The sequence below is a fragment of the Phalacrocorax carbo genome, chromosome 5 (assembly GCF_963921805.1).
Source record: "Phalacrocorax carbo chromosome 5, bPhaCar2.1, whole genome shotgun sequence".
Classification (NCBI taxonomy): domain Eukaryota; kingdom Metazoa; phylum Chordata; class Aves; order Suliformes; family Phalacrocoracidae; genus Phalacrocorax; species Phalacrocorax carbo.
The window spans coordinates 38,708,773-38,727,405 of record NC_087517.1 but is presented as its reverse complement, the minus strand read 5'-3'; the positions used below and the strand labels follow the sequence as shown (position 1 = coordinate 38,727,405).

General features: G+C 43.3%; 1 protein-coding gene across 1 annotated transcript in view; it reads right to left on the bottom strand.

The window, feature by feature from the left end:
• UNC80 (unc-80 homolog, NALCN channel complex subunit) overlaps positions 1-18,633 on the bottom strand; it is a 134,508-nt gene that overhangs the window by 20,861 nt on the left and 95,014 nt on the right. The window contains exons 45-54 of the mRNA XM_064452092.1: positions 16,358-16,492; positions 15,503-15,641; positions 13,784-13,880; positions 12,917-13,087; positions 12,611-12,703; positions 10,400-10,435; positions 9,841-10,059; positions 5,179-5,379; positions 2,626-2,749; positions 193-318 (exon numbers count right to left, since the gene is read on the bottom strand). Coding sequence (XP_064308162.1) covers positions 193-318; positions 2,626-2,749; positions 5,179-5,379; positions 9,841-10,059; positions 10,400-10,435; positions 12,611-12,703; positions 12,917-13,087; positions 13,784-13,880; positions 15,503-15,641; positions 16,358-16,492 — 1,341 coding nt within the window. The remainder of the gene's footprint in view (positions 1-192; positions 319-2,625; positions 2,750-5,178; positions 5,380-9,840; positions 10,060-10,399; positions 10,436-12,610; positions 12,704-12,916; positions 13,088-13,783; positions 13,881-15,502; positions 15,642-16,357; positions 16,493-18,633) is intronic.

The window sequence follows — 18,633 nt, the reverse complement described above, 5'->3', positions numbered from 1 at the left end:
AACAGGTGAATTCTGAGCTCAGTTCAAGCCTTTAAAAAGGAAGGGAGAATTTACATGTTGCTTCTCTTTCATTTTTTGGTGTATGTTCCACAGTTTTTGCCCAGCTTTTGCAGAAAGAAAACAGAGCACCGATGAGTTGGTGTCTCAACCAGAAACTATAACAGGCCTGGCCACAGGCCAGGGCAGACACACCTGTATCTGCAATGCTACAAGCCGGACAACAGCTGTGCTGAAGGGCAGAGGTGGCGAGAGATAAGGGCTGAGATGAAGAAGGGGTAATCCGTCAGCCACACTGGAGGGTCCTACCACTCCCATCACCTGCAATACAAACAGAGCACATCACCACAACTGACTACTTGTAGTTTCATCCATGCCATATCCTCCAATGTCAGTGAAATGGAGGGGCATTCCATCGAGCACTGAGTTGGGGTGGCTCTAGGAGAACCAACCCACGCAGTGGTCCTTGTGGGAGCTGAGGCCAGTGAGGAGAAGGAGTTCTAGCAGGGAAAGGGAGGGGAGAAGTGGGAACCAGCAAGGATGGGAGGAGTGCACATGTTACCTGGTACATTTATAAATGTACCCAGTACCAGCCCTGAATGACCAGCACTGGACTGGTGGAACAGTTAGAGTTGGAGGATATGTCATGTAACGACTGTTACAAATAAAAATATGTCATCAAAGCAAGAAGTCTGCATTGCAACTGGACATCTTTTCCCGTCTCTTGCTGATCTACTTGAAAAATAATGTCCTAAGTCTGACCCAAGCCGGGTTTTGTACAATATTCAGATCCCTCTCCAACACAGTCTGTTCTCAGCAGCTCTAAGTGATTCATCTCACCTGACCCCAGATGTCTGAAGCAGAGTCACCTGCCTGTGGCCTGGTTGTCTGGAACTCCTTGAAATACCAGCACAAGAAAACAGCACTTCTAGGGGGGAGTTATTTGAACCATTTTGGATGTGTCCCTCAGGAGGAATTGAACCACAGGCCTACATATGCCTGTGTTTCTCCATGACTAGACACATCTAGGTGATGGGAGCATGGAAAAGCTACCTGGAAGACACCTAAACTTAGGGGAGATTAATCCAAATTCAGCCTGGAGAGAAAGGCAGTAACCAGTTTTCTGCCAGAAAACCAAAGGACAATTTAGAGGGGGAAGAGGCAGAGCCCTTCCTTTATACCACCATAGATTGTCATTTAGACATTTCCCTGCCTTCCTGGCTGATCTTTTTTTGGGCTTCATGATGCAACTGGTCTACACATGATACAGCATGTAGTCAGGGGTACTCCCACAGCTCACAGTTGCCATAGTTCTGATAGCTAAAGGTAAACTACTCCTAATAGTAAAAGTATATCTTTTTGTGGTAGCTGTCCCTGATGTTCCCAGCCAGCTGAATGTAAGCGTGATGACTGCACTTCAGCACTGTGGGGCTTTCTGCTACTTTTAGAGCACTGGTTAATTCTTAATGCAGGCCCTTTGGAGAGCTTGTTGGTGGGATTCGCTCTGCCATGCCTGCTTGCCAAACTGCAAGTCTGTTCTAAACTTGTATGTGAGCTAACTCTGTAGCAACCTTCCCATGTAGCAACCCTAAGTAGTCTGCGGGCCTGGATTTGCAGTGCCTCCAAATAGCTACATCTTCTTGAACAAGGGAGAAGTCTTATAGACTCTGACAGGTTGGAGCTTCCCTGTCCTTGCAGCAATGAGTGCTTTATGGACTTGAAGGACAGGAACCTGGCAAAAATTGATACTGCATTTTAACTGATAATCATTGTTTTTAAAGCTCCTCAGAGCACTGGTGAGCTCTAGGATGTTTTCTGTTATTGCTAGAAAAAGTTACAGCATTTATGTTCTAAGAAAAAAAAGTTATAAAACCCCGTAATAATAAAAACACTAGTGCAGCCTTTCCCCCTTTATTTGTATTTTTTCTACATGGAATGTAAGCATGCATGTTTGTCCAAATGGCTGGAGTTACACTGATATCAAATTGAGAGTTTGCCCCCAGTGTAACAGCTGCAGAAGCACTACAGTCTATCACTGAATGACCAGACCGGGTCCGCCTGTATCATCTCTCTGTTGTAACACACCAAGGAGCATAAATTCTGCTAAGAGTGGGATCTGAACATTGTACAATGCAAACCTGTACTAGATCAAGCCAGGGACATTGCGAACGGTGGAGTGAATCCACCCATGTAAACCCTTCTAACTAGCCAACACCTGATGGCCTCTGGCAGGGCCATCAGGGTCCTTCCTCACTGGAGACGGTAGGTATCCCCAGTGCCCCCCTCTCCCCGTCTCTACCAGGTGTGTGCAGTCTCCACCACCCCACTCTCCAACTTGCAGCCCTCAACTCTCAGCTCAATCTGGCAAAGGTGGATCTTCAAAGTGGTGCGTGGGAAGTAACGGAAATAAATCGCTTGACCACTGCTACCGGTCACTGTATCTCCCCGTGCACCACTTCAAAAATGAACCTTGCTATCTCTAGTGTCACTTGCGAAGTCCCCTTGCAAGGGGTAAGGGGAACAGGTAAAATGACAGGAATGGCAATGAACTGTCATCTTCAGTCCAGAGAAGCCAACAGGAGGGGGAGGTTTAGCAAAGGTTCACGGGATTGCCGCTCAGCTACTCACCAGATTGACACACACATTGATCAGAGACCTAAGGTGAGGCAGGAAGGATATGATTGGCTGCCTCTGAAGTGTCAAACAAACCCCTTCAATCAAATTGCTGGCAGGCTCCCACTCAACCTGGCGCCTGCAATACAACAGTAGGTGCCATTAGCCACGGGCCTCCTGCCTCCCACCAGACGCTCGCAAACACGGTGACCGACACACAGTCATGCCCACAGAGGAAACGTTTCAGACAGCAATGACGTCCAAGATGAGCACAAAGTGCGCAACAGAGAAAAGTTTTTTTACCCACGCAGCTCAGGAAAGCACAGAGCCACAGAGCACAACTGGGCATTTGAGAGAGACGAGAAACGTAGCGCAGGGTCTGTGCTAATGACACAAACCCCCTCATGACAGCAGTGGTGGATGAGCTGTGTTTCACTCCCTGACACTTCCCTCTGACAGGTGGTGAATGAAAGGGAGCCACCAGACAGCTCTCTCAGGTGTGCCTGTGTGGGGAAAGCAGTCTGCTGTGCCATGCTCCCAACTGAGAGCGACTCCTATGTTTCTTGTGACTTGTGGATGTTCTCATGGAAGGGAACAAACCCCATCAGCTGTGACTGCCTTCTGTAAGCTATTTTGCAGTCCAGTCTGCTCTGCCAGAGTGAATCCCAGACAGTCTGCCCTGAACTTAAACTGGCCAAGCAGTACAATCTTTACCTTCTTCACCCTGTGCAGGAGGGCTGATTCATTCCCTACCAGCACCAAAGTCCTTCATTCCAGGATCCTTTCTTCCCTAACACTTTGCTTTTTTCACCAAAACAGCTTCCAGGGCTCATGACAGATGCTAAATGGAGTCATTCCTAACTGTAAGCAGACACAGCATAGGTAACATCAAAGTGGTTTGTGTCCTTCATCTCAGGGTCTGACTTTGGAGTAAGTATAGCTCTCAAGCCAACATCTGACTGTGCACTTATTGGGACAGAAAGACAAGGCTTGCGTAACTTGTTAGCTCAAGACTAAAAAATACCCTAGTCAAGCTCCTCAGTAGACTTTTAGAGACACGTGGGGAATCAACTGTTCACTATGTAAGTTCTTATGCAGACCAACATACATCTTGTCTTCCACCATCCACTGTTCCTAAATCTCCAGAATAGTAGTTTGTTCTTGTACTTGTTCTTACACACATACTACTCCTATGAGACACTGGTTTTGGAGCGGGGTGCTGCAGGAGGCAGAGTGTAAGATTCTGATGTGGGTAGCCCAATGGATGGCTCCTAGGGCCTGGCACCCAGCCCCATGTCTAAGAGGCTTATTGGCCCAATGACCCTTAAATGTAGTTGCTGCATTTGGTCCAGTGGCTTTGCTCGCTCTGTTCCTTTGTGTATGGAAGAGCAGTTTCAGCCAGGCATAGGTACAGGCACAGACAGAGAGAATATGAGGGGCATTTTAATTTATGAGCATTCATTCAGCTTACACAAAGAGGAAAGATCTTCAGGAACAGGAAGACCCCTAAGCTGCCTTTGAGGCAGAAGAAAGTATGAGCGAGAAAAGAAAGAATGAGCGAGAAGCAGGCAAGACATGGCAAGGAATGCAAAAAAACCAGGAAGGAGAAGCACCCAAATTTCTGCCTCTAAATTCCCTACAAGGGCAGGAGTTTCTTAAAGCAGACTGTTAGCCAAAGGAAAGTGATAGGTAGTGATGCCAGAAAGAAGAGATCACGTCCCTGTTAGGTACCCATCTTAGCTGGGTACATATGATTCCCATTGGAACCTAAAGTTTTGTGTCTGAGTCTGAAATTCTCTAATATCATTTGGTTTCTCAGCTGAGACTGCCAACAAAGTGACTGATTCAAGCAGTTGAGGACATATGTCCATGAGGGTGACTGCAAACAATGATTCTTTTTACTCAGATCACTGGAAAATCCACAGGGCTGAGAGGTTTTACACTACCCAGACCGGATTTGTATCACTTCCTCTGGGGTGGGAACGCTCCATATTGAATACTTCCTGAAGTCACCAAAGACTGCACCATAATGCTACTATGTAATGCACCAGGCTTTCACTAGCCACTGACTAAATGCACACATAAAACGATACAGTTCTCTTCCCTTTACTAAGGAGCATTCAGAAGCTACTGCACAGCTCCAGACTATTTTTATCTTTACAGCGAACATAACAGTATTTTCCTGAGAAGGCATGCTAGAAATACTCTTACTACAGTTTAACTTCCCTTAAAAAATAAAATTTCTCTCCTCAACTCACAACTAAAATAAATAAAGAGGGTAGTGAGATGGTACAAATCTGAAGACTTATTCTAGAGAAAGAAAAACAAGATTTCTGGACGATCTCTTTGTAGTTCTTAATAACCATACATTTCTTCTTTTGCTACCGGAAGACACAACAGAAATGTCAACATAAATGCACACTTACAGAGGTAAAAACATCTGTTCATTTTTTGATATGTTGTAAAGGTTCACTACAACATGACAGTTTTAGTTAGATGACATACCCGCACTTTAAGGCTTGCAACATCAGAAATGGACCCCAGAGGGTTTCCATTATACCTGCTCACCTCAGAGTAGGCATCTTGTGAATTTTATTGAACATACGATCCAATCTCTTTAAGATGAGGATAAGGGCAGGTCTCACCGCCTCAGCTGTCCAGTCAGTGATGGGCAGCATCTCCATGATGTAGCGCCGGAGACCTCGGCTTTCCATCGTCTGTGTGTCATAAGGCGCCAGTTTCAGCAGGGAATGTGCAATTTCTGCCAATCTAAAACCAAGGTTTGTTAAGTGGAAAATCAAATACAACTTGCATTCACCACACATGCCAATGAACTAACAGATAAATCTTCAGTAGTCTAGTGAAAAGAAAAAGATGCAAAAGTCAAATGTGCTGCTATTTAAACTCTTAAACAGGGTTTAAATAGCAACACTGGGGCAGAGTCTGGATGGAGGCCTGTAACTAGTGGTGTTCCCCAGGGATCTGTGCTCAGTCCAGTCTTGTTTAATATATTCAGCAATGACCTGGGTGATGGGATAGAGCGTAACCTCAGCAAGTTCGCTGATGATACCAAGCTGGGAGGAGTGGCTGATACACCAGAAGGCTGTGCTGCCATCCAGCGAGACCTGGACAGGCTGGAGAGCTGGGCCGAGGGGAACCTGATGAAATTCAGCAAAAGCAAGTGCAAGGTCCTGCACCTGGGGAGGAACAACCCCATGCACCAGTACAGGCTGGGGGCTGAACCACTGAAAAGCTGCTCTGCTGAGAAGGACCTGGGAGTGCTGGTGGACAGCAAGCTGACCCTGAGCCAGCACTGTGCCCTGTGCCCAAGAAGGCCAACGGTATCCTGGGGTGCATTAAAAGGAGAGGTTATCCTCTCCCTCTACTCTGCCCTAGTGAGGCCACATTGGAGTGCTGTGTCCAGTTTTGGGTCACCCAGTTCAAGAAGGACAGGGAACTGCTTGAGCAAGTCCAGCGGAGAGCTACCAAGATGATCAGGGGACTGGAGCGTCTCCCTTATGAGGAAAGGCTGAGAGACCTGGATTTGTTCAGCCTGGAGAAGAGAAGGCTTAGGAGGGATTTCATCGATACCTATAAATATCTGAAGGGTGGGTGTCAGGACAATGGGGCCAGACTCTTTTCAGTGGTGCCCAACGACAGGACAAGGGGCAATGGGCACAAGTGGGAACACAGGAAGTTCCACCTCAATATGAGAAAAAAGGTCTTTCCTGTGAGGGTGCCAGAGCAGCGGCACAGGCTGCCCAGGGAGGTTGTGGAGTCTCCTTCCCTGGAGACATTCAAACCCCGCCTGGACGTGTTCCTGTGCCCCCTGCTCTGGGTGTCCCTGCTCAAGCAGGGGGGTTGGACAAGATGATCTCCAGGGGTCCCTCCCAACCCCTACCAGTCTGTGATTCTGTGAAACCCGATACCACAGTTCCTGGTTTGTTAAGACTGTTTTTCTGGAATCACTGCTTATATTTATGTACACGTGAATGGTCTAAAGAGTATTTTTACATTGATATTAAATACACCAAAGGAACATCAGGAATCGTGGATTTGTGTAGCTGAAAACAAAGCACCTGAGCAGTTAGTAAGATTACAACATTGCAAACGCCTGTGGAACATTTATTGACAATTATATGTCAATTAAGGAGTGATTTGGTTTGGTTTTGTGCTTGTTTTACAGTGTCATCACATTAAGTGGTCTCACTGTACAATATTCAGGTGGTAAATTTTAAAATAATGTGCCTTCCCATAGGTTTACACAGCAAGTACTTTGTATGAATACCCCCTGCAGCTTTGATTTGTTTCTCCTATCACCTCTACAACTGTGTTGCTGTTGCTTCTTCTAGCCCTCCCAGATGGCCTTGCTGATGGCATTTTCTGCATTGACTGTGAAACACCATGGCAACATTTAACTTACACTTGCAGTTTGACAAGACCTGCTGAAATACTTGAATATTTGCAGTAGACAAAGACAAGTAATAAAGCTACATCTACTAATAAAAGGGATAGAAACGTGTATACTCCCTGAAACATCAATAGACTTTGTAGTGGCCTATTACAGTACAACCCCATTCGCATTGGGCTTCTTCTGAAACGACTTCAACTAATGGAACATATTTCTAGTTTCTTTAAAACCTGCCTAGCAATATCAAGGGCCACAAGTTCCTCAGATTAACCAAAGTGCTATAAAAGGATTTCTTTATCCAGCATTTCTTTGCTATTACTTTTTACAACTACTTTGTCCTAATATGGAGTAGGTCTGTTTTCTTAAACACTGTGAAGTTTAAATTATAAAGTTACAATTCTTTCTGGCAATACAATATTGATGGCACATAATGGTATATGAAAACTTCCTTATGCATTATAAAGTGTGAGATCCATCTCATCCAACTTGAGACGTCAATCTCAATTGATCTGCTAGCTCTGTTCATGCAGAAATAAACAACCTGGGAAATTCTTATTTTCCTGAAATACTGTGATAAACAGCTCATTGGATGTGCATCTGCTATTTCATTGGGTCCAAAAAGATCTGTATGACTTTTGCAGACTAAACATTTAACTTTTAAACAGCTAAAATTGGGTGAGTTGAATACTGTCTGAATTGACTAACATTATCTTGTTTTCTGAAGTCTCTAAATGGCATCTGTCAGCCTCCCAAGACCGTGGCTGCCACATTACATTCCGGTAAATCTGCTCTCTACTTAGAAAAGGTTTTTTCTTACAGCAGTTAAATCCTGTCAGTCATTTCACTGATACTTGTGAAATGAATTTATGTAAGAATCAAGATGATGATCACTTTTATTTAGGGCTCACAATGATAAAGCAGTTCAGGTTCCAACCCCAATAAAGCAGTTATTTCTAGCAATTTCCAGGAGACATAAAAGAACCGGAGCACAACAGATTATCTTCTGCAAATCAATCCCTTAGTTTTACTGCTGTAACCTTTGACCATGAAAGACTTTCTCTCTTGAAAAGAATGCAGTATTTGCCAGCTACTACTGTGTACTGTGACTCTGCTTCATGGAAATCTTCTCACAAGAAAGTATCTTTCCAGAAAATATACCAATAACACCTTCTGTACATACGTATAAAAGGAGAGGGGAAACAGCAACATTCAATTCATATGCAAACATACAAACCAAACATAAAGCACCTCCCAATTCCCAAAGGAATTTGGGACATTTATTAAACAAGAGCTAAATTAATGTCAAACACAATTTTGTGTTCTACAGAGACAGCCTGAATCCAAAGATGATGTTTTTGTGACAGTCTGCCAGCTAAAGGGCTTTGTCATTTTTTTCAGAGCATGCGTGTAGAAGGTAGAAGAACTTTTAGAGTGTTTTCCTTGGTCCAGGGGCAGGAACAGAGCTGGCTCAGTGCATTGCTATGATCTGTCACCCTTCAGCTTCCTTTACAGAGTGCTCCTGAGGAAAAAGGTGTAGCACTAAAGGAGACGAATAATTCACAGCCAGAATGCACCTCTTGTCATTCAGGGAGCAACATAAATAACTGTTCAGGTGGTCCTGACTCACTTTTGAGGCCAGGCCCAAACAGCTTAAGATATCTTTGCTATCTTTCCTGTTTAATACTCTACCGAGCACCATTTGGCTTAGGCCATAAAAAAATGCCTCTTGGTATTTAGCTGTTCAGTATTCCAAGAATGATCTTGAAGTATTCTCTGTCTCACAAAGAATTCAGATAGCTGTCTCCCTGTGACCTGCCTGCCAAGGGATACACTAGGACCCCCTCATATTAATCCCAGTTTTCCTTCTGGCGAGTGCCAGTCAGAACAGTGCTAGCTGTGGCTCACTCGGAAAGTATCTGTGCTGTTTTCATTGAGACACATCTTACCATGAAACAACTCTAATGGCTTTCTGTTTCCTGAGGGAATACTATGTGAGAAAGGGGTTTCCCCTGAAAATGAATGAGAAACTGAAAACAGAATCAGGTCCATTCCCTCTTCTCCCAGTTCTTTTTTTTTTTTGTGTGTTGTCTTTTACATCTGGACAAACTTCTCAGTAGCAACTTATGGTATTCTGTGTTTACCATGAACAGCAAACACAGAGACAAGAATCAGGTCTAAAGTGCTTAGAAGGCCCTATCCCCAGCTTCCTCTAGGTCAGGATCACGTGAAACGGTTTGCAGTGACCATCCAACCAGCAAGCTGGGCTCAGTGCTGCACCTTAATAAACGACTTGTGCGCTTGCTGTATCACATGCTGAGGTGGTGCTCCTGTAAATGCCTCCTGCCCCATCCTCTCCCCGCCCTTATTTCAGGCATTTATGCAATACACTGCAGTGGTTGCTCTGCCCTTCTTGCTTTTTAGCAGCTGGTTCTGATGCACAATGTCAAAAGAGAGGATAACAGTCGTATTCAGCTAGCTAGGCAGCTTCCCCAGCCCTTGCCCTGCAGAAGCAGCCTTATCTGATGTGATCCTCACTGCAGCTTATAGTGATGTATCAGATGGGCTTCCATGGAACTATTTCGTCCACTGGAGATGGGAGTCTGAATGGTGCCAGAGGAGAGCACATGAAACCTTCCTTATACACAAGCAGTGTCAGGTACAATCTAAGGAACATCCAAAACAAGCTCTGTATGTTTCAGACAGCAACAAGCAACTATGCTACCAAAAAGTGATTCCATCTGCTATAATGAAAAACAAAGAGCTAAAAGAAAGGAATCCCCATGAAATGAACAAGCAAAAGCAGAATGCCTGTGGAATACCTCATGTGGGACTTCACATCCAGCAGCTCCAGAGAAGTCACTCGGGGCTCACCAGCCAGATTCTGCAAAATCTTCAGCCTTGGACCACAGTGCTTGTAAAACTCTGTGCAGATATTCAGCAATGACTCCCGCGGTCTCCTGAACTCCTCTCTGGCAATTCGTTCATCCAGCTCCTCTCGGGGAAGACCCTGGCCCTCCTCCAGCAAGTGAAGGTTCTCCCTGGAGGATATAACATGAGAAGAAGTAGGAAGTGTCATATGCAGTGGGACAGCAGGGACAGATTATAACAACCTTTCCAACTTGTAATTGCAACAGATGCTTTCCGCTGCAATTGAGAAGAAAGATAGTTGCATCTGCAATAAAAAAAAAGGGGGGAATTATAATCTGCAAAGTCTTGTTAAAAATGTAAATATTTTCTGTATGAACTATCCTTTGCTACCCTCCCCTGAGAAAAGGCTGCTTGTCACAGCAACAATGTGTGGGACCCGGTGAACCTGGAAACTGCTGGGGAACAGTTCATCACATTGTTAGGGAGCATTGGGCGAAGATTTTACTGTACCTGATAAAGTGCAGTTTGGCTCCCTGTTCTGGGTACCTGGGAAAACAGAAACAATGCAGTTGTAAACAGCAATTTAGTAATGCCTAAACTGTGCTTTTCTGAAAGAAGGTGACACTGTCCTAGCCCAGAGGTGTACTTGCCATGAGCAGGATGGTATCTTGTGTCACTGGAACAATGGTTGCCCACAGTTAGTGACCACACTGAATAGCCTTTACCTCCCAATTGGCAGCAAACAACAGATGCCTACAGTTATTACCCTTGTTAGGAAATGAAAAACTTCAGGCTTAAAAAACGTAGCCCTCTTTCAAGTAATTTCTCTTACTGATTTTCACCCCTGTGCTCCATCTGTTTCATGAAGCCAGAGCTCACCTAGTGTAAAGAATACCTCAGTGTGGTTTTTTTTTGTTTGTTTGTTTTATTGTCATTTTCTCTTGCTACTTGCTGAGAAAGCATTAATGAACCCTGCGCCACTTGGCTAACACATCCAAGACTGGAACAGTGATCATTCTGCCATCATGAGACTCCTGCTGTTGCTAGCAGATGTCTGTTGCAACAGAAGAAACAAGGTCAGGAAACCTGGAGCAGTGTAAAAATATTTTGAATCAGAGACTGAACGCTTGATAATCAGAAAGATCTGGAAATGTAAACCAAGATGTCTGAGTAACACAGCATCAGCAGTCTCTACACTGCCTGTCAGCAAACACATATTAACGGCTCTCCAAAAGCAGCAGACAAATAATAAAGCACTACTTTCCATTACACCTTATTTTCCTTAGACTGGGCAATCTTGTAATGGAAGTAAATGGCATATATCCACTTTACACTTGAGCATGAAGGGGTTTTTCTGCTTCTCAGACACAGGACTGAAAGTCAAAGCTGTGTTTCATCCATGCCTGAATCAGTCTTAAAGAATAACAGACTGATTCCCGGAGTTACCAACCAAGATGTGTACACTACACTTCTATAAATTGACATAATAGCCCTTTGATGATCCATGCAGAGAGTGATTTTCCTCTCCCTTCAATACAAAAAATGAAGGGAATAACTTGGAAAGCATGTCTTGCCAGAAGGGTGTTCCTGATTTACAGTCCTATACAGCCCATGGTATTGTACTAGGCTATTGGCTGTGTGCAGACTTACTATCAGCTGTTACAGACAAAAGAGAAATCCAGAGGAAATACTCTGCTCTGGAAGAGCAACTACTCCAGCTTTTGCTAGGAGAGAATTCCCTTTCCAGGTCAGCACAAACATTCAGATTTTAAGCACAGCAAGGCATAGGCCTGGCCAGGAGAAGGCAGGGCTGCCCAAAAGAGTAATCAGTACTGCAGAGAAAACCTTCATAATCCCAAATGCTTGTGGGTGCATTTTGTAACAAGATTTCTTAAGCACTTGCTCTATGACTGAGTAAATTGTCCAGTGGCCTTGTCCAATTTGCAGCAGCCTAATTGGGATGGCCAGTATGGCCAAGGAGCAGTATTAGTCTGCTGGCGCCATCTCCTTCTTTATTTCCATCTTCTGTGTGAAGTTTTTTGTGGGTTTTCTGTGGTTTTTTTTTTAAGGAAGACAAAAATATTCCCTTTCTCTCAAATTCTCTGCCACCCACTCCTTTGCTACCTGTAACTGCAAAAAAAAAAAATCCCAGACCAATGTGGAGGTAAAGGTGACAGAAAGAGACCATAGAAAAAGTAGAAGTAAATGGGAAAGGGAAGAAAAGAAAACTAGAGGAGGTGCCAGTCTCAACTGACATGCGGTTTGAGCTTGTACTGCTGTTCAGTCTCTCGGAACAAGGCCAGAAGGATCTGACCCTTCTGCTATCCAAGTCCGTTCTGCCCGGTGGTCGCTTTGACAGTGGACTCAGAAGGAAGCAAAGCAGAGAACTGAGGGACATAGTTGCATTGTCAATATATTTCTAGAGTGCAAAAAGGAAAACAAAGAAAGAGACATTTATGATGGGTGTCCTCCATTTTGATATTCTGGTCTTCTATTTAGTCACATGGTTTCAAACTAGAAATGCTAGTCTCAGGGATTTTGTTTACTGTCAGAAATGTAGTCCTGGGCTATGTGCTCCTTTCATCTGACTGTTTTCAGACAGCTAAGGAAGTGCTCCAAGCACTGTGAGCAATCACATCTTACCTTTCTCAAAAAAAAAAAAAAAAAAAAAAAAAGCAGCTGTTCAGAAAAATGAGAACGAAGGAAAAGCCCATGACTTACCTGGTGTTCACACCTGCTGACATGGTGTGGTTTGCTGTTGTGGTCCCTTTATGGCCTTGGTCACATCTACTCATCTGTGGGGCTGTCATAGGCCTGGCAAAAGGAAGGTGAATAGCACACTAAAGACTAAATCTACCAAGTGCACTGAAATTCTGCTTGTGATCTGGTGAAGCTTGGCACTAATTTTACTATGTCTAAAACTCAACCATTGTTCAAGACAAGCTGCATATCGTGACCTCCTGTGCATTCCCTCTCCCCACACCAATAACCAAACTCAGGCTCAGACCTTTGAACCGTGTCAGTTACCTGGTGAGAACTTCTACACTGTACAAGAGGGCCTGCAAAGAGGTGGCAAGGGCAGCCATAGCAGCAATCTCCTCACGAGCTGCTGTCACAGTCTCCACTTGAGAGGTTTGTCGCTTCAGTTTCTGCAGGTAACAGGGAACCAGCGCTTCCAAGACCATCAGCATCTGGAGGCTGGAAAAATAAGAAATACTTGGTCAGTATTACTTTGTTGCTCCTGAAACTCGTATCAGGCAGAGGCTTAAGTTTCTATCTGAAGACCCCTGGATCTCTCACTAGCCTTGTGATTTCATTGCTTCTCACTAGATAAGCAGTCCTGGGCCAAAGAAACTCTTGGATCAGGGACTTCAGGGGGAAAATTAGCTGATGCATGAAACAATAACAATAAAAGCAACCTGAACTGCTGGGTATCTTCTGAATATGTCAACCATTTGAAGACATTAATTTTCCCTTCCAAAGACCTTCTTCTCTGGTTCCCTCTTGGAAACTAAACTTTTTGCTTTACCAGTTTACCTTCCCTCTCTCTGTATCTTCTAGTTCTTTTCAGCTGCCTGTTTCTCCCTTCCAGTTCCCTCTCCATTGCTTCTCTGACAACTGAAACCTGCAGACGCAGTGTGATCCCCACTTGGAAATACAGCTTACATGTTGCCACTTAGGCTGCCATCCACCTTAGTGCTGCAGCTGGCAGGATTTGGAGCCGGTGCCCTAAGAAAGGTATCAACATGCAGAGGCTTGGCCTCACAGAGAAGCCCCGTGTTTGGAATGCATTTCTATATCCTCTGCCTTCATTTGTTAGCCTTGCTTTAACATGCCATATGCAGCTTTTATGCCTTTTCTGAGTCTGCACAAACCAAGAAAACAGATTAGCACCTTCTGAACGATTCAGGAGCATAGGCCACCACTGTCACACACAGCTTGATGGCTTCACTGATTGAAAAGGTCAAGTCTTCATTCCCATAGCAGAAGTCTGAGGGAGTAAAGTAATATGAGAAGACTATCACAGACATACCGAATATGAAAGGAGCTAGCACACTTCTTCCTTTTTTCCCCACGTCAATTGCTCGTTTCTCATGTTAACAATCCACAACAAGCTCTTGATTTTTGACAAAAAAATCCTGCTGTCCAAGAACTCGGTAGGGAAGAAGCAGTCCTATGTAGGTCAAATCACTGCTGAGCATAAGCCCTGCAGCCACTATTGGAGTCCCATTTCAAACATCACCCATAACAAGCAAAATCTTAAGCTCATACATGACAAGGACACATGCAACTTAATGGCAATTTTTATGCTCTCTCTGCTTTTTCCTAGGTGTTTCCACTGCACTAAAAATGATGCTGATACACTACTGATGGCAGAAGATAGTTTTACTTCTAAAAATCCAAGCCCGTTCTACACTGGTAGCCACATGGGTGCCAGCACAAAAGTGAGTCTGGTTTGCTAGTGATTTCAGAAAAAGTTTTCAAAAGCATTTAAGTTGCATACTACAAATATTACTTCAGGGATAATTAGTGTAATTTGGATAATATCCAAAGAACAATGTTTGAAATACAACTATAGCCCCATTTCAGAAGTGACTTTGATATACAGGAGCCCAAGACAAAGTTATGTTCCCAAAGCATGTAAATCACTTTAAACAATGGAACTTGGAAGTCAGATGACTTAGATAATTCTGATCTTTATGGGGAAAATACCAAGTACACAACATACTCATCTACATTCTCATCATTAACACACCTTTGGGAGTTTTCAGAGATGCCTTGACTCAACCTCCACAGAAAACCCAAAGCTTTTATATAAATGTTTAGTACAATCCACAAAGAGGAAAATCTGTTTCTGTACTGTTTTATATTATAACTTGTGATATAATTGTGCAGTATTATAAAATCCCAGGATATAACAAAAGCTTTAACTCTAAGGCTAGACAGGTTTCACAGTCCATCAGAATCAGTATTGCTTAGGGGAAGTGCAAATTTGGAAAATAAGTTGAAGATCCTTATAAAAATCAGCAAAAATTATTTCCCTGCAAACCACAAAGCAGCCAGATCCTGCATTGCGTGGATAACTATCAAGAGACACAGTGTCTTGGATGCATCATACAGCTGTATATATTCTGCTTTGTGATAAATCAACAACCCCCCTTAAAACTCAGCACTGTTGAATGTCTGAGTAGCATCCATCATTTAATAGTCATAGTCTGCCCACGGGAGAGGATGCTTTTATTTCCTGTCCACATGGAGAAGAGGAGAGGATGACACTGATCTTGTTGGCATGATACAGTTTATTCGGCATCTTTATTCTTCACCCACACATGATAAAATTCAAAATGCCAGGGGCTAGTCTCAGACTGGCAAGCTCAATGCAGAAAAAGTAGCTTTGGAATAAAATAAATTAATAATTGCCCTCCTGCAGAAAATATCAAAAGGATGGTGGTGATGAAGCCAACCTTAAAAGCCTTATGGGGCATAAGAGACAGATATGACTGCATTCTGGGAGAAGAAAAGGGCCCTGAACAAATCATGCTGCATCAAACACGTGTTGAATCAATAAACAAGCAAACCAGAATTACTGAATAAAGGGTGCTTTGCTGTTACCTAATGACTTGAGAGGCTTTTCTGCTTTCACGAGCTCTAAGATGTCCAAAATGTCTGGAGTATCACCCTCTAAAGACTGCAGCAGGTCAAACAGGCACTGAGCTGACACTCCTTTGCTGGTTCCATTGTTTGTAGCATCCTGTTTCGACAACAGACATTCATGGCTGATTTTCTGAGGGCCTGTGTGCAACACTGGGGTTTTTTGGACAAAGGGCAGTGTACTGCTATGAAACAATAAGCCTTGCCTGACTCAACAGGTTGATGCTACATGATCTGAAAATTGCACACAGCTTTACTTCCCAGAAACAGTAGATCTTTGCTCCCCTGTGAAGGAGAAAGGTGTGTGTGCTTACAGTGGATGTGCAATTAGATTTGGCAGTCCTGCTTCAAATTAAAATTCCATTAACTTGTTTTACCTCACTGAAGTGTTGAAAAGTAAGTAGTAAATATTTTGAAACATGGTTAATCCAGTCTTAGAGTTCACATGTACTAACACTGGCGTTATGCTTTTAGTTCCTATTGCTTGATTCTAAGAAAGGATTTGCATTTAAAGAGTTACAAATCATTATTGTCCTTTTACAACCTACTTATACACAGAAATTTAAAATGAGGCCGCATTTACTAGCCCAGATAGCAGTGGCCCATTATCTCAGCACACTGCTCAATCAGCTGATGAACAGAAGCATGCAGAAATAAATTCAGGATCTGGTTCTGAGCAGTACCAAGTGCAGTAAGCACATGTTCAGTAAGAACGGTGCTGCTGCTCCAGCAGTTTTCTCTTTGTGATCTCTGTTGGGGGTCTGGCTGCACACACAGGCTTCCCCACGCTGAGACTGGGGAATGGCTTTTACTCACAGGGAACTCCAGGAGAGGGGCCACACTTGCAAACAGCTGCAGAATAAAGGGCTTGCGATGCAGAACGTAGAACTGGCGGCATGCAAACTCAATCGCTTGGCGTAACTGTGGGTTGCTTTCATAGTCAGCGTATACCTGAGCAAATGAGAAAGGACATGGAAGTACTACTCCAGTGAAAGGGCTCTTTGTCTCCTAACCCCAGACTGGGCCAACTACAGCCTTGTCATTCCTGATATGTTTGCTTAATGTTTTTAAAGATGGAGACTTGTCCACCCTCCTTGGCAATGCATTTCAGGGACAAACCATCCTTAGAAAAAAGGTTTGCTTGTCACTATTGAACCTTCTTTGTCACAGCTTTAGTCCGTTATTTTTTGTTCTCTGTATCAGAGGTAGATTCCTCCCTTCCCCTTCCTAGAAGCACTTGATTTGTTTGAAGCTAGTTAGTGCTTTCTTCCTCAGTCTTCATCTTTTTCAGTTAATAAAATCCTGGCTCTTTTAGTCCTTTCTCATATGACATGTTTTCTAGAAGTACATCCCTGTTCCAGTCTCCAGTCTGCAGTCTCTTCAGTTAACTGATGTTTTTTGTGCAGTGCCCACAGCTGGACAGAGCCAGCACTTCAAGCCAGGAGTGGTGCTGATTGAAACAGCAGAATTATTCCATGTTTCTTTCACAAGGTAGAAACCTGTATAGTCACCCCAGAATGGCATTTGAGATCTCTTCTCTTTCTTTTTTATCCTTCAACTGGATGATTCATTCTGATTCATGTTCACTGTTGATTCATGTTTAGCTTCGGATCTATAACAACTCCAATACACTGTTCTGCAGAAGTGCTACTGAATCAGCTGCTTTCCCTTCCATATTTATCTGGCTGATTATTCATCAGTAAGGATCTACGCTTGTCCAACCTGATCAACATCATCTGTGATTTTTTCCTTCTTTCAGATGGCATCTCCAGTTTCTCAAGTTAATTTGAACTCCTAGCCTGTCCTCCAACACACTGACAGTTCCACCCACTTTTAAGATATTTTAAGGTTTTTAGAGTGGCATTTCATTCAGGGCTGGCCACTGAACCATGCAGCCAATGTGTTAACAAACATGTGGGATTTGTTTCTCAGTTATGTAAACACTATAAATTGCTAGGAACAACTTCATTGTGCTTCCTTCTTCTGTCCTTTTCAATTGCCTGTCTGCACTTCTCTCCTGGTACAAGTCTGTGGGAGGTTTGGGATTGGGGTGGGCAGGATTTTCTTGATACTGCAACAGGTAATGCTGAGATTGTTTGGCAGTGCAAAATTCACTTTACAGAACAGGGTGCTTGAAGGTTTCTAAAAAATTATTAGTGTGCGAGACCTCCACAGAGATGTATCCAATTCTCAGTAGCCTAGTAGGCTGAAGAGATAAGGATGTCTTTAGGACAATGAGAAGCCTCTAGCATGCTTATGAATACAGTTCATCACCATGGCCTGTTACACTTGCAGTATCTCATTTCCTTGAGATAAAATAATTAACTGTATATGCATTTCACCAAGGAAAGCTGAAGAAACCGCAACAAAAAGAGCCCTGTGGGGATATGTGCATGTATGCATCAGGAATTAAGTTATTAATGGATGGTTCAAGCCCAGGAGTAGTAGAAGAATTTGTTTGTGTTGAGCATAAACAAACCAGCTGATCTTGGGTGCCTGGAACAGAAATGTGAGGGTCTGCAAAAACAAACAAGCTCAGCAACCCTTGGGTTTTCTTTTGCCTCCCATGAGTGGTATTTTATTAAATTAGTAGCTGACAATAATTGGTAAGGAGGGCAAGGTGGAAAGACTTACAAAACTAATTTCTCTCAATATGAAAAATGAAAATGAAAGGAGAGTCCGTCACAGGACTGAATGGTTATTGCCAAGCACTTCAAATTAAGTTACTAAGTTATATTATTTCAAAATGTCTTGTTTCTAATGAATAAACCTATGACCTGGACCTAATACATACCTACCTAACCATGTAAGGCATGATATTAGAGTTTCCAGTTACTAAAGAGTTTGTTTAGATAGCTAAATTCATCACTGGTCCAAATTATTGTGCTCTGCTGTCTATGTTACAATGAACATACATAGGGATGTTGTGGTCATTGTTTCTTTTACAGAAACAATAGGGGTTTTTCTATTTGCATTACATTACTAAATCTCTATTTAAAGAATGTCTTCAAGCCTTTGAGTCTGTCTGTAAAAGAACTATTTTTTTTCAATATCTGATTTTTCCCAAATGCCAACAGGAAAAAAGGCATACT